Below are 14,044 nucleotides of genomic sequence, written 5' to 3' on the forward strand. Positions count from 1 at the left end.
AATGAGTCAAAAAGAAATTACAAGGGAAGTTAGAAAATACTTATAATTAAATGAAAACAGTACAACATACCAAAACCATCAAGATGCAGTAAAGGCAGTGCCCAGAGGTAAATTTATAGCTATAAATGCATATATTTAAAAAGAAGAAATAAATCAATAAGAAACTAGAAAAAGATGAGCAAATTAAATTCAAAGCAAGCACAAGGAAGGAAATAATACAGATTAGAGCAGAGATAAACAAAATTTAAAACACAAGAAAAAAAATCAATGAAACCAAAAGTTGGTTCTTTGAAAACATCAACAAAATTGACAAATATTTAGCTAAACTGATCCAGAAAAAAAAGAGGAGAGAGAAAACTCAAATTATTAAAATCGAGAATGAAAGCAAAGACATTACTACTGAACTTACAGAAATAACAACAGATAAAAGGCAATACTATAAATAATTATATGCCAACATATTAGGTAACTGAGATGAAATGAACAAATACCTAGAAACACACAAACTACCAATGCTGACTCAAAAAATAGACTGACTACCTCTGTAAAGACCCTATTAAAAAAAAAATAGAAAACCTGAAGAGATCTATAATAAGTAATTAAATCAGTAATCAAAAACTTTCAACAAAGAAAAGCTGAAAATTGATAGCTTTAGTGTTCAATTTTACCAAATGTTTAAAGAAGATTTAACATCAATGCTCAAACTCTTCCAAAAAGTAGAAAGGAACATTTCTCCAATCATTCTATGAAGCCAGTATTATACTTTGATACCAAAGCCAGACAAAGACATCACAAGAAAAATATGGAACAATATCCTTCATGAATATAGATATGAAATTACTTAACAGAATACTAGTAAACTAAATCTAACCAAAATGATTATACACCATAGCCAAGTGGGATTTATTGCAGCAATGCAAGGCTGGTTCAATATACAAAAAAAAAAAAAAAATCAATGTACTACACTGTATTCAGAAATCAAAAACCACATGATCATTTGAGTAGACAAGGAAAACACCCTTTTCATGATGAAAAGATTCAACAAACTAGGAATAGAAAAAAAGTTCCTCAACCTGATAAAGGGCCGCTATGAACAATCTGCAGCTAACATCATACTTGTGATGAAAGACTACAACTAAAGTCAGGCATAAGAAAAGGATGTCCACTCTCATCAGTTCTATTCAACATTGTACTGGACACTCTAGTCAAAGCAAGTGAGCAAGAAAAAGAAATAAAAGGCTTTCAAATTGGAAAGCAATAAGTAAAACTATCCTTATCTGCAGATAGCATGATCTAATATATAGAAAACCCTAAAAAACACACACACAGCTAATAAACAAGTTCAGCAAAGTTGCAGGATACAAGATCAATATACCAACACCAGTTGTACTTCCACAAAGTAGTAATGAACAATCAAAAAATAAAACTATTTCGACACCAGCCTGAGCAAGAGCGAGACCCCCTCTCTACTAAAAATAGAAAGAAATTAATTGGACAACTAAAAAAATATAGAAAAAAAAATTAGCCGGGTATGGTGGCGCATGCCTGTAGTCCCAGCTACTCAGGAGGCTGAGGCAGGAAGATTGCTTGAGCCCAGGAGTTTGAGGTTGCTGTGAGCTAGGCTGACGGCACGGCACTCACTCTAGCCGGGGCAACAGAGTGAGACTCTGTCTCAAATAAATAAATAAAACTATGAAAATAATTCCATTTACTAAGCATCAGAAATAATAACATACTTAGGAATAAATTTAACAAAAAAAGTGCATGACCTATGCACTGAAAACTATAAAATACTGTTGGAAGAGACTAAAGATCTAAATAAATGTAAAGACATTCCATATTCATGGGTCAGAAGACTTAAGATAAACTATACTCCTCAAATTGACATGTATAGATGCAATGTAATCCCTAATAAAACCCCAGTTGGCTTTTTTATAGAAACTGACAAGCTGATTCTAAAATTCATATGGATTTAGAAGGGTCCTAGAATAGCCAAAATAATCTTGAAAAAGAAGAACAAAGTTGGAGGATTCACATCACAATTCCAAAACTTACAAAGCTGCAGTAATCAAGACTGTGTGGTGTTGACATAAGGACAAATAGATCAAAGGAATATAATTGAGACTTCAGAAATAAACTCATACACCTATGGTCACAAATGATACTTGGCGAGGGTGCCAAGACCACCGAATGTAGAAAGAATAGTCTTTTCAACAAATGGTGCTGGGATAACTGGATATTCACATGCAAAAGAATGAATTTGGACCTGTATCTTATACAATACACAAAAAGCAACTAAAAATGGATCAAAAACCTAAATGTAAGACCTAAAACCAAAGAACTCTCAGAAGAAAACATAAGCTTTAATCATTGCGACTTTGGATTAGCAATGGTTTCTTAAATATGACACCAAAAGCACAAGCAAGAAAATACAGATAAACAGGACTTTACCAATTTAGACCAGGTGTGGTGGCTCATGCCTATAATCCTACCCAGTGCTTTGGGAGGCCAAGGTGGGAGGATCCCTTGAGCCCAGGAATTTGAGACCAGCCTGAGCAACATAGCAAGACCTCGTCTCTACAAAAAAAGGAAAAATTAGTTGGGCGGGGTGGCATGCGCCTGTAGTCCTAGCTACTCAGGAGGCTGAGGCAGGAAGATTGCTTGAGTCCAGGAGTTTGAGGTTGCAGTGAGCTATGATGATGCCTCTGCACTCTAGCCCAAGCAACATAGCAAGACCCTGTCTCAAAAAAAAAAAAAAGAAAAAAAAATATATATATATGTATATTTTTAAAAACATTCATGCTTCAAAGGACAATACCAAAGTGAAATGTCAGCCCACAGAATGGGAGAAAATATTTGAAAATCACATATCTGATAAATGTTTAGTATCTAGTATATACGAGGGCTGTCCAGAAAGTATCCAGCCATTGTTAATATATTTTTCATATTACAGGCTGGATACTTTCTGGACAGCCCTCTTATAATGAACTTTTACAATTCAACAATAAAAAGACAATCAACCCAATTAAAAAACGGGCAAAAGATCTGAATAGACATTTCACAAAAGAAGATATACAAATGGCCAATAAGAACATGAAAAGATGATCAACATCCTTAGTCATAAGGGAAATGTAAATTAAAACCACAATAAGATACCACTTCATACACACCAGGATGGCTATAATCAAAAAGACAAATAAAAACAAGTATAATGAGGATGTAGAGAAACTGGAACCTTTATACATTACTGGATGGAATGTAAAATGATGTGCTCATATTGGAAAACAATTTGACAATTCTTCAAGAAGTTAAAAATAAAGTGACCATAAAACTTAGCAAATTCCACTCCTAGACATATACCCAAAAGAAATGTCCACATAAAACTGCACACAAATGTTCACAGTAGCATTATTTATAGTAGCCAAAAAGTGGAAACAATCCAAATGTTAGGCAACAGATCAATGGAAAAACAAAATATGGTATATCTATACAATGGAGTATTATTTGGCAATAAAAAGTAATGAAGTACTGAGATACGCTACAACACAGATGAAACTTGAAAACATGCTAAGTGAAAGAAGACAGACACAGAAGGCCACACATTGTATGATTCCATTTATATGAAATGTCCAGAATAGGCAATTCCATAGAGACAGAAAGTAAATTAGTGGTTTCTAGAGTCTAGGGACAGAAAGGTATGGGGTTTCTTTTTTGGGTGCTAAAAATGTTCTGGAATTAGACAGTAGTAATGGTTGCATAAGTTTGTTGATATACTAAAAACCACTGAATTGTACACTTCCTATTTTATATTATGTGAATTATACCTCAATAAAGCTGTTATTTAAAAAAAACACACATACACATATATACGCAAAGACCTTCCACAAATCAATAAGGAAAAAGGACAACACAATTAGCAAGCAGCTTGAATAGGCAAGTCACAAAAGATTTCCAAATGGCTACTTAAGATATGAAGGTGTTCAACCTTATTATTCATCAGAAAAATACAAATTAAACCAAAAGTAGATATCACTACATATGTACAATAACTTTTAAATATACAATTCAATAGATTATTGCTGGTGACACAGCGCTCATACACTGTAGATGGAACTGTAAATCAGAGCAACCATTTGGGAAAACTATTTTGCAATATCTACTAAAACTAAATACATGCTTACCCTATGACCCAGCAATTCCATTCCTAGGTAGAAAGCAAGAGAAACGAGTGTATATATATCCACAAAAAACATATTCAAGCATGTCTATAGAATCATTATCCTTATTTTTCTCAAAATTAAAATACAGTAATATTAATATTGACCTCTTTTGGGTGTACATTTCTTTGAGTTTTAACACACAGATTCACATATTAACCACCACAATCTGGAATAAAAACAGTTCCATCAATCCAAAAAACTCTCTCCTGCTATCCTTTTGTAGTCACACTTCCCCTCTTCCACCAACCTTAGAACCCACCAGTTTGTTCTCCATCACTATAATTTTGTCTTTTTGAGAATGTCACATAAATGGAACCAGACTGGATGTTACTGTTTGAGAAGACTGGCTTCTTTGACTCAGCATTATGTCTTTGAGAGTCCTCCAAGTTGCTGTATGTATCACTAGTTAATTCTTTTACCTGAGTTATATTCCATAATGTAAATATAGCACATTTTGTTTACACATTTACCTCTTGAAAGACATATGGGCTGTCTCCAGTTTTGAGTACTTATAAATAAGAGATACTATAAACATTACATACAGTTTTTTGTGTAAATTTAAGTTTTCATTTCTCCAGGGTAAGTATCTAGAAGTGGAGTTGCTGGATCATGTGATAAAGTTTCTATAAGAAACTTACAGCTAGATGCGGTGGTTCACACCCTGTAATCCCAGCACTTTGGGAGGCTAAGGTGGGAGGATTGCTTAAGCTCAGGAGTTTGAGACCAGCCTGAGAAACACAGCAAGACCTAGTCCCTATGAAAAATAAAAACTAGCGAGGCGTGGTAATGTACACTGTAGTTCCAGCTACTTGGGAGGCAAGGCATGAGGATCACTTGAGCTGAAGAGTTTGAGGTTGCAGTGAACCATGATGATGCCACTGCACTCTGGCCCAGGCAACAGACTGAGACCCTGTCTCAAAAAAAAAAGGGAAAAAAAAAAAAAAAAGAAACTGCCAAACTGTTTTCCAAAGTAGCTAATGATACAATAAAATGTCACACGGTAATAAAAAAAGAAAAAATTACTGACATACACAAAAACATGGATGAATCTATCTCTCAGACATTACACTGAATAAAAGAAGCCATACCCTTTAAGGTAAAATATGCCATCTAAATATGAATAACATTTCCTCAACATGATTTATTACAGGATTTCACTGAGTCTAAGATCTCCTAGCTTTTATTCTTTCTCTTCTATTCCACCAATATCACCACTTTTCTTTTCATTTTAGTTTTAGGTATATCATTTTTGGAAGAAGCACTGAGGGAATGGTGGTAAAGAAACAAAGCGAGAATGTTTTAGGATCCAATACCTTCTTTTGAACGATAAAGTTTAGAGAATTTGTACTCCATGATGTAATATCACTGCACATTATAATAAAGAGCAACTTGTATCTAAAATAGACAAGGAATGCCTGTGATGGGAAAAAAAAAAAAAAAAAAAGATATGTCACTGAATTTTTTTTTTTTTTTGAGACAGAGTCTCACTCTTTTGCCCGGGATAGAGTGTCATGGCGTCAGCCTAGCTCACAGCAACCTCAAACTCCTGGGCTCAAGCGATCCTTCTGCCTCAGCCTCCCAAGTAGCTGGGACTACAGGCATGCGCCACCATGACCGGCTAATTTTTTCTATATATTTTTAGTTGTCCGATTAATTTCTTTCTATATTTAGTAGAGACGGGATCTTGCTCTTGCTGAGGCTGGTCTCGAACTCCTGAGCTCAAACAATCCACCCGCCTTGGACTCCCAGAGTGCTAGGATTACAGGCGTGAGCCACCGCGCCCAGCCTGAATATTTTTTAAATTAAATTTTATTTTAAAATAATTGTAGATTCACATGCAATAGTAAGAAACAATACAGAAATTCCATGTACACTTCACCCAATTTCCCCCAACAGGAAAATCTTGTGTACATATAGTGGACTATCACAGCACAGGAAATCGACATTTACATGATTTACAACCTCATTCAGATTTCACCAGTTTTACATGCACTCGTGTGTGTGTTTGTGTGTGTGTGTGTGTGTGTGTGTGTGTGTGTGTGTATACTGATAACCACCACTAGAGTCAAGATACAAAACAGTTCCATCACAAGGATTCCTTGTGTTACCATTTTACAGCTGCACTTACGTCTTTGCTCCAACCACCCCTGGCAACCACTAATCTGTTCTCAATCTCCATAATATTGTCATTTCAAGAATGTTTATAGAGGCCAGGCGCAGTGCCTCATGCCTGTAATCCTAGCACTCTGGGAGGCCAAGGTGGGAGGATCGCTTGAGGTCAGGAGTTTGAGACCAGCCTGGGCAAGAGCAAGACCCCATCTCTACTAAAAATAGAAAAAATTAGCCAGGTATGGTGCGTGCACCTGTGGTCCCAGCTACTCAGGAGGCCGAGGGAGGAGGATAGCTTGAGCCGAGGAGTTTGAGGTTGCTTTGAGGTAGGCTGATGCCACACCACTCTAGCCCAGGTGACAGAGCAAGACTCTGTCTCAAAAAAAAAAAAAAAAAAATGTTATAGAAATGGAAACATACACTACACAATCTTTTCAGATTGGCTTTATTAACTTAGCATAACTTCCTTGAAATTTATTGAAGTTGTTGCATGTATCAATAGTTTATTTTTTTTTTTACTGCTGAATAGTATTCCATACATAGAATGTTTTGGGGGGAAATAAATAAGCTAAAAACAATATTACCAGTTCCCGAATCCTCATTTGTCACTCCTTAGGATTGGGAAACCTTAACCAAAGAATTAGAAACATATACTAAAAAAAGTTTTAACAGTTTTGATGCTCTACCTCACTCTTTTTATTCTGACAAGATATATCCCATCTGTATATTATTTAAGGAACATGGCTCCTTAGAATTCCTGAGGACCTATATTTTCCACCTAATTTTCAACTTATAAAATGGCTATTGAAATGTTAACAGTTTACTCACTTGAATATTTGAACTTATACTAAAATGACAGTTTACTCAGCTTGGTTAATGACAAAATTAAAAAGCTAAATTACATTCATGTGATATCCATACGTGGTTAAAAGAGAAAGAAATTAAAATTTATCAACCTGACCATATCTGTCTGCATATAATCTGATACCTGCTTTTTGTCTGAGTTTAAAATAAGTCATCATAAACATTTCTAAATCTATTTGTGTGCCAAGCTATAGGTACTACAAAATTATTTTTTATATGTACACAAATTCCTTTTTACTCCTTAAACACATACAATAAATTTATTTTGATGTGAGAAGAAACCATTATTCGACAGTTTAAATAAAGACTGGTATGGCTTTGGAGGCCTAAGTTGCAATTTTAAAAATACTTCAGATAAACACAAATTTCAGATAAATATACACAGGTCTTTAAAGAACTTTAAAGGTAAGGCAATTGCAATGTCTTTTAAAATAAGGCAAAAGACTGGTAAAACAAAAATTCACAAGCCTAATTACTTATCAAATTTTAGTTCAACATGATAAAAACCACGGCTGAATTCATAAGCTGTGTTCATAGAAAAAAAAGTCAATTCGTTGTCACAGAAATTTTGCTGTACTGTAATCATCAGAACTTCAAAAGGATAAAACCAAATACCTGACTTCAGCATCCTGGGCACAGTCAATGTGGAGAGCAGACGAAAAATCTAATTGTTCCATTCCTGGATTTGGTAAATACAAATTCTGATATGTACTGATCACTATCAGAATCCAGGTGTTCAACAAAGAACTATATAAGAGACAGTTTTCTAACCTGCCTCCTTCAGGTCACAATGACATCTAAGCAGCTCAGCCTACATTCTGACCATATGGCAAAACATTCCAATGAAAGGTTTGGTCTGATGACTATCCTCAACCCATAAAAGTAAACCACGATAATAAGGAAATAGAGGAGGAACAGTCATACATTCTAAAGGCCAGTTTCTTAAATAATGACACATGACCATCATTTCCATATTGAAATTCAGAAGACCAGTATTAAGCAAGAAAAAAGCTAGAAGTTAGATGTTTATTTACTTAACTAAGAATATTTAGCTTCTTCTAAAAAGAAATTCTAAAGCATTATATACAATGTATACTTTGTGATAACAATCAGCACAGTCTGCTTAACTTAACCAATAATAAATTACTTACTCAAATAAATGTCTTTAATAAAAAGCTCTGGAAACAGACTATTTTACAAATTGACCTAACTAGAAAATTAAATTTCTTTGAAATGGTTTCTATTTAACATTTTTAATTAACAAAAGCAAACACTGTTAGACAGGAGGAATAAGTTCAAGAGATGTATTATACAACATGATTGTAGTTAACAGTAGTGTATTGTATACTTGAAAACTGCTAGGAGAGTAGATTTTAAGTGTTATCACAAAAAAATAAGTATGTGAGGTAATGCATGTTAATTAGCTTGATCTAGCCATTTAACAATACATACATATTTTAAAACATCATGTTATATAACATAAATATATACATTTTTGTCAATGTGTTAATAAAAAAGGATACATAATTTCTTTAAAGCAAATACTTGCAAGAGTACAAGAACACAATCTTTCCTTTTTTTTCTTAGACAGAGTCTCACTCTTTCGCCCGGGCTAGAGTGCCATGGCATCAGCCTCGCTCACAGCAACCTCAAACTTCCGGGCTCAAGCAATCCTCCTGCCTCAGCCTCCCAAGTAGCTGGGACTATAGGTCTGCGCCAACATGCCTGGCTAATTTTTTCCACTTTTAGTTGTCTGGCTAATTTCTTTCTATTTTTAGTAGAGACGGGGTCTTGCTCTTGCTCAGGCTGGTCTTGAACTCCTGAGCTCAAGCAATCCTCCCGCCTCGGCTTCCCAGAGTGCTAAGATTACAGGCGTGAGCCACCACGCCCGGCCCCAATTTTTCTATATTAAAATTTTTTTCTCAATGATCTAAAAATTCAAACCCTTGATGATGCTTTTTTTGCTTCTATTGTTTCAGATTGCATTTACTATGTAACTGTTGTAGGGTGCAGAGCCTAACTAAAATCTTCAGGAAATACCATTCCAAATGAGTCAGAAGTACATTCAGGCTATGACATGTATTAAATACAATTAGGATGTTTACGAGGTGATCTCTCCTTTGTTACATAATTCTAGCCCTTGTTTCCACTGCTAAAAATGTTACATCCTAACCAAATGTATACTTGATAGCATAAAGACTAAGCAAATAATTGAACAGAAAGTATAGAATACCTCTCAACATAACGTAATCTCTTCCAAATGTGTATGTTGTTTTATTTACATAGACGCACAAAACACTCCATTTTACATTTTAACATGCCATATCTAGCAACAAGTCTCACACACAGAAGAGGATCATTAGTACTCAGTGATTGATTTTGAGTCTTGATAGGAACCTGAAATGTTTTCACTTTTTCAGGGTTTAATGAATAATAGCATCCTAATACCTAGAAACGCCAGTGACCTACCATGAGGCAAATAACACCAGCCTACTTTGAAAACCAACTATTGATAGAATAATTAACTTTTCAAACACTCAATACCAAGTCACTATTTTCTTCAAAATACTATTACTTACTGAAACAGTAAAATGTTACCTAATTCTGACCTAGCTTTCCTACACAGAGAACAGTGGGCTCAAAACTATTATTTTGTCTGCTTACAAAAACATACCTACATAAACCAGTTTTAACCATTTTTCCAGTAAGACTTTAAAAGTGATATTCATTTCATCTTTCCTCCAGCTCAGAAACAGCTAAGTGATTATGAGTGGTTTTAGACTTTCTGAAGTTCCCATGCAACATTTTAGCACTGCCAATATGCCAGCATCTGTACTTATTCTGGCTTTCCTGGGGTGGGAAGTAGAGATGGTTCTTGTAGGGCCCAGATCTTACTATCCTACGAATTCACTGAAAATGTAAACTTCTAATTTCTGCCTAAAATTAATGATTTCTAAACACATTACCTACTTCCAAGTATCTTAGCTACTTAAGATTTGGGTAGAAGCAGGCATTTAACTGAATGTGTAAAAAGTGGTAAGTAAAAAGAAAATACAATTTAACCGTTTAAGGAAAAAATGACTTAAACAAAGTATTAGTCTAAACAAGAAAACTGTGCTAATGCCCAGAGTTATCCACATTCAATCTAACACACAGTAGCCAGTAGATACAATTTTTAAAAACTGTTTGAAAGTTATAATCAGTTTGCGAGTAAATGCCAATTCAGAATTTCATTTTTATTAACTTAGGTGCAATTTTCTAGCAGCTAAAGACTTCTCTTAAGGACTTTTATAAATCACAAACTAGCTATGTAATCTGGGGTAAATTATCTAATTTCTCCATACATTAATTTCATCTCCTGTAAAATGAAAATAATAAGTGTACACTTTACAGAGCTGTTTTGAGGATTAAATATACAAAATACTTACCGATGATAGGCTTCTCGACGGTACTTTTTCAAAGCATGCTTATCCATGTTAGCAGGCATATCTGCTGCATTCTGTAACCGATCACTCCAGGAGGTTGTCATTTTAATTATATGGCTGAATTCTAAAAAAGAAAAATCAGTAATTTAGTAGCTTAATATTGGCATCTGATATCTGATTGTTAAAACTATTAGAAAAATTCTAGCTTGGAAACTGCCTAACACAATTACCTATTAAAACATACTGAATATGGTAAATATACTGAAAAGTATACTGACACTTCTAAATTATGTAAATTTAGAAAAATAATTCCATATGGTCATTTCTACCCAGAAATATCACATATACTTCCAAATGTAATAATTAAGCATGGCTGCCAATAATTGCTAACTATAATCCTAGATTCTAGAAGAGGCACTGAGACTACAGGTTTGTAAAAAATATATAATTTTAAGTAAATACATATTTTTAAAATGTGCGTAGTAAGCAACTTTTAAGTTCTGATCAACATTCTAACCTCAGCCAATGGTGGCACAAATATAAGTAATGAATGTTTGATTTTTAATTATTTCATGCTTTTGTATTTTTCAGTAATAAATTATTTTTCAGTTGGTAATACAGACTATGAACTAGAAGAAGAAATAAGCTAAAACATTTCATCTAATTAGGACAAACATTTAAAACAAGGTAGGTAACTGAGTGCCTTTGTTTTAAGTACTTTCACAAATAGGCTGTTCTTAGGTTTCACTTGATTCGAAGTTTTCATCTATAAATAAGGATGAAAAATATCCCTTTAGAATTAAGTTTATTAACATTTTATTAATATACCAGTATTTGTTAAGAACACCTGGAACCTAACTTATTTCCCATTTAGAACATGCTAACATCATATATAATATTAAATCAATTTTTAAATAAACCACCTTCGTAGCTTTTTTAAAGTAATAATTTATTGAAGAAATCTATGAGAAAATTAACTACTTTAAAGTGAACAAGTCAGTGGCATTTAGTACATTCATAACATTGTTCAACCAATTCCCTCTGGTTTCAACATATTTCTACAACTCCAAAGTAAAATCCCTTATTCATTAAGCAGTTTCTCCCCACTATGCCCTCCCCACACCTGCTGGCAACCACCAATCTGGGCTCTGTCTCTATGGATTTAACTATTCTGGATATTTTACATAAATGAAATCATAAAATCTGTGACCTTTTTTTTTTTTTTTAATTTTTTTTGAGACAGAGTCTTGCTCTGTCACCCAGGCTGGAGTGCAATGGCATCATAACCACTCACTGCAACCTCTAACTCCTGGGTTCAAGTGATCCTCCTGCCTCAGCCTCCCGAGTAGCTCAGACCTACAGCATGTGCCACCATACCCAGCTAATTTTTCTATTTCCTAATTTTCTATTAGGGACAGGGTCTTACTCTTGCTTAGGCTGGTGTCCTGGCCTCAAGCAATCTTCCTGCCTCGGCCTCCCAGAGTGCTAGGATTACAGGAGTGACCCACCACAACTGGCTGTGACCTTTGATTTTTATGTCTGGCTTCTTTCACTTAGCATAATGTTTTCAAAGATCATCTAAAAATGTATCAGATACTCCATTCCTTTTAATGACTGAAGAAAATATTCCATTATATGTATATACCACAATTTGTTTATCCATTCATCTGTTGAGGGACATTTGGACTATTTCCACTTTTTGGCTATTTTCTGAATAGTGCTTCTATGAACTTGCATGTAATATACTTGATTGAGTACCAGTTTTCAATTCTTTTGGATATATACGTAAGTTTGCAATGTTTTCAAAGTAATCAAGATTTCCAAACACTATTTATAGGACAAAAGTACTGGCACTTTCAAAAAATTATGGTTAAGATCTTATTAAAGTATAAAATTAATGTGAGAAGTTATTTGCTAGACTATTATAACTGAATCTAGATATACTATAACTGGATTTTTGTGTTTTGGAGGGAATTTTTTGCTTTAAAAATCCATGTAGCAAATCCAGATCATTGTATGGACCCAAAAAGTGGAAAAAATTTTAAAGTACAGAATTACAATTAAACCCGAATGATTTGTATTTTTTGGAGAAGGACTATATCTTACATAAGTTTAAATAGGAATCAGAAATAAAATTGGTAAACTGTGATGAATTGAGAGAAATCAGAAGAGTGATTCTATTAGAAAAGACTTCAACTGCAATTATAGTCATATGGTAAAGCATAGGAAATAAAATTCATTTAACTGGTAAAGCCTAAGGTACGTTTCCATTTTTAAAAATCTCAAACAGTATTCATAAAAACCCACCTCCTACTTTTTATTTTTAAAAAACTAAAATCTGCAGAGAGTAAACCCTCAAGTCTTCATCTGTGTATTGATTAGCACATGTGGGTAAGGAAACTACCTGAAGCCTGAAAAAGAACCAGCCAAAAAGATTAAGGGGGTAATCCCTGAAGCTCATATAAGGCCAGGAATAGTTTCTGTCTCACAGAGCCAGAATGGAAAACTTCTCATTAAATAGCATTAAATAGCATTAGGCAGAGTACTCAGAAAAGTTTTGTGTCTGTAGTAGGGCAAAATTATTTAAACACTGCTCTAGTCCTGCCTAACAGAAATTAAAACAAGATCCAAAGGGATCAAACTATTTCTAAGTAATTTAACCATGTCAAAAAGCAAAGCTCAAGAGTATTTATAGGAATACAAAAATATTCATCATTCTACAAGGTAAAATTTATAATAGCTAGCATCCAATCAAAAATTAGTAGCATTCAGAAAAGCAGGAAAATAGGACCCATGATAAGGGAGAAAAATCAATTCAGACAAACCCATAAATGACACTAACTGAATTAACACTCAAAGATGTTAGAAGTTACAACTGAACATAATTCAATATATAATACATAATTCAAATACTATTAATACATCATTCAATACATAATTCATAATTAAATATATTTCACATATTCAAAAAACTAGATGACTAAAATGTCAAATGTGGGCATAAAAGATAAAAAAAGAGAACCAAATCAAATGTCTAGAAATGACAACTATAATATTTGAGATGAAAAATACAGTGAATAGGATTAAAAACAGATTAGACATTAAAGAAAAGATTAGTGAATTTGAAAACATAACAATAGAAACTATTCAAACTAAAATAGAAAAGGACTAAAAAAATTTTAATGGAACATCAGTGAGTTGTACAACATATGTGTTATTGAAGTCTGCAAAAGGAAAGAAAAAAAATTTAAAGAAATGGTGCAAATTTTCCAAATTTAATGAAAACTATAAACCCACCGCTTCAAGAAACACAGCAAACCCCAAGCACAAAGAACTACACAAAACCTAAGCACAAGAAAACTACACAAAGGCATATCAAAATGAAATTCCTTAAAAAATACTGAAAAAGAGAAAATACCTAAAAGC

The 14,044-nt window shown here is 33.8% G+C and overlaps 1 protein-coding gene across 2 annotated transcripts in view; it reads right to left on the reverse strand.

Moving 5' to 3' along the window:
- Positions 1 to 14,044, reverse strand: part of NT5C2 (5'-nucleotidase, cytosolic II) — a 104,782-nt gene that overhangs the window by 76,548 nt on the left and 14,190 nt on the right. The window contains exon 2 of one of the 2 annotated variants that reach the window (XM_012661732.1): positions 10,622 to 10,742. In XM_012661732.1, the coding sequence (XP_012517186.1) occupies positions 10,622 to 10,722 (101 nt within the window). In that variant the 5' untranslated portion in view covers positions 10,723 to 10,742. Of the gene's footprint in view, positions 1 to 10,621; positions 10,743 to 14,044 lie in introns of those variants that run through there. The other variant, XM_012661733.1, reaches the window with a different exon arrangement.

Source organism: Propithecus coquereli, unplaced genomic scaffold, assembly GCF_000956105.1.
Source record: "Propithecus coquereli isolate 6110/MARCELLA unplaced genomic scaffold, Pcoq_1.0 Scaffold73, whole genome shotgun sequence".
NCBI classification, from domain to species: Eukaryota; Metazoa; Chordata; class Mammalia; order Primates; family Indriidae; genus Propithecus; species Propithecus coquereli.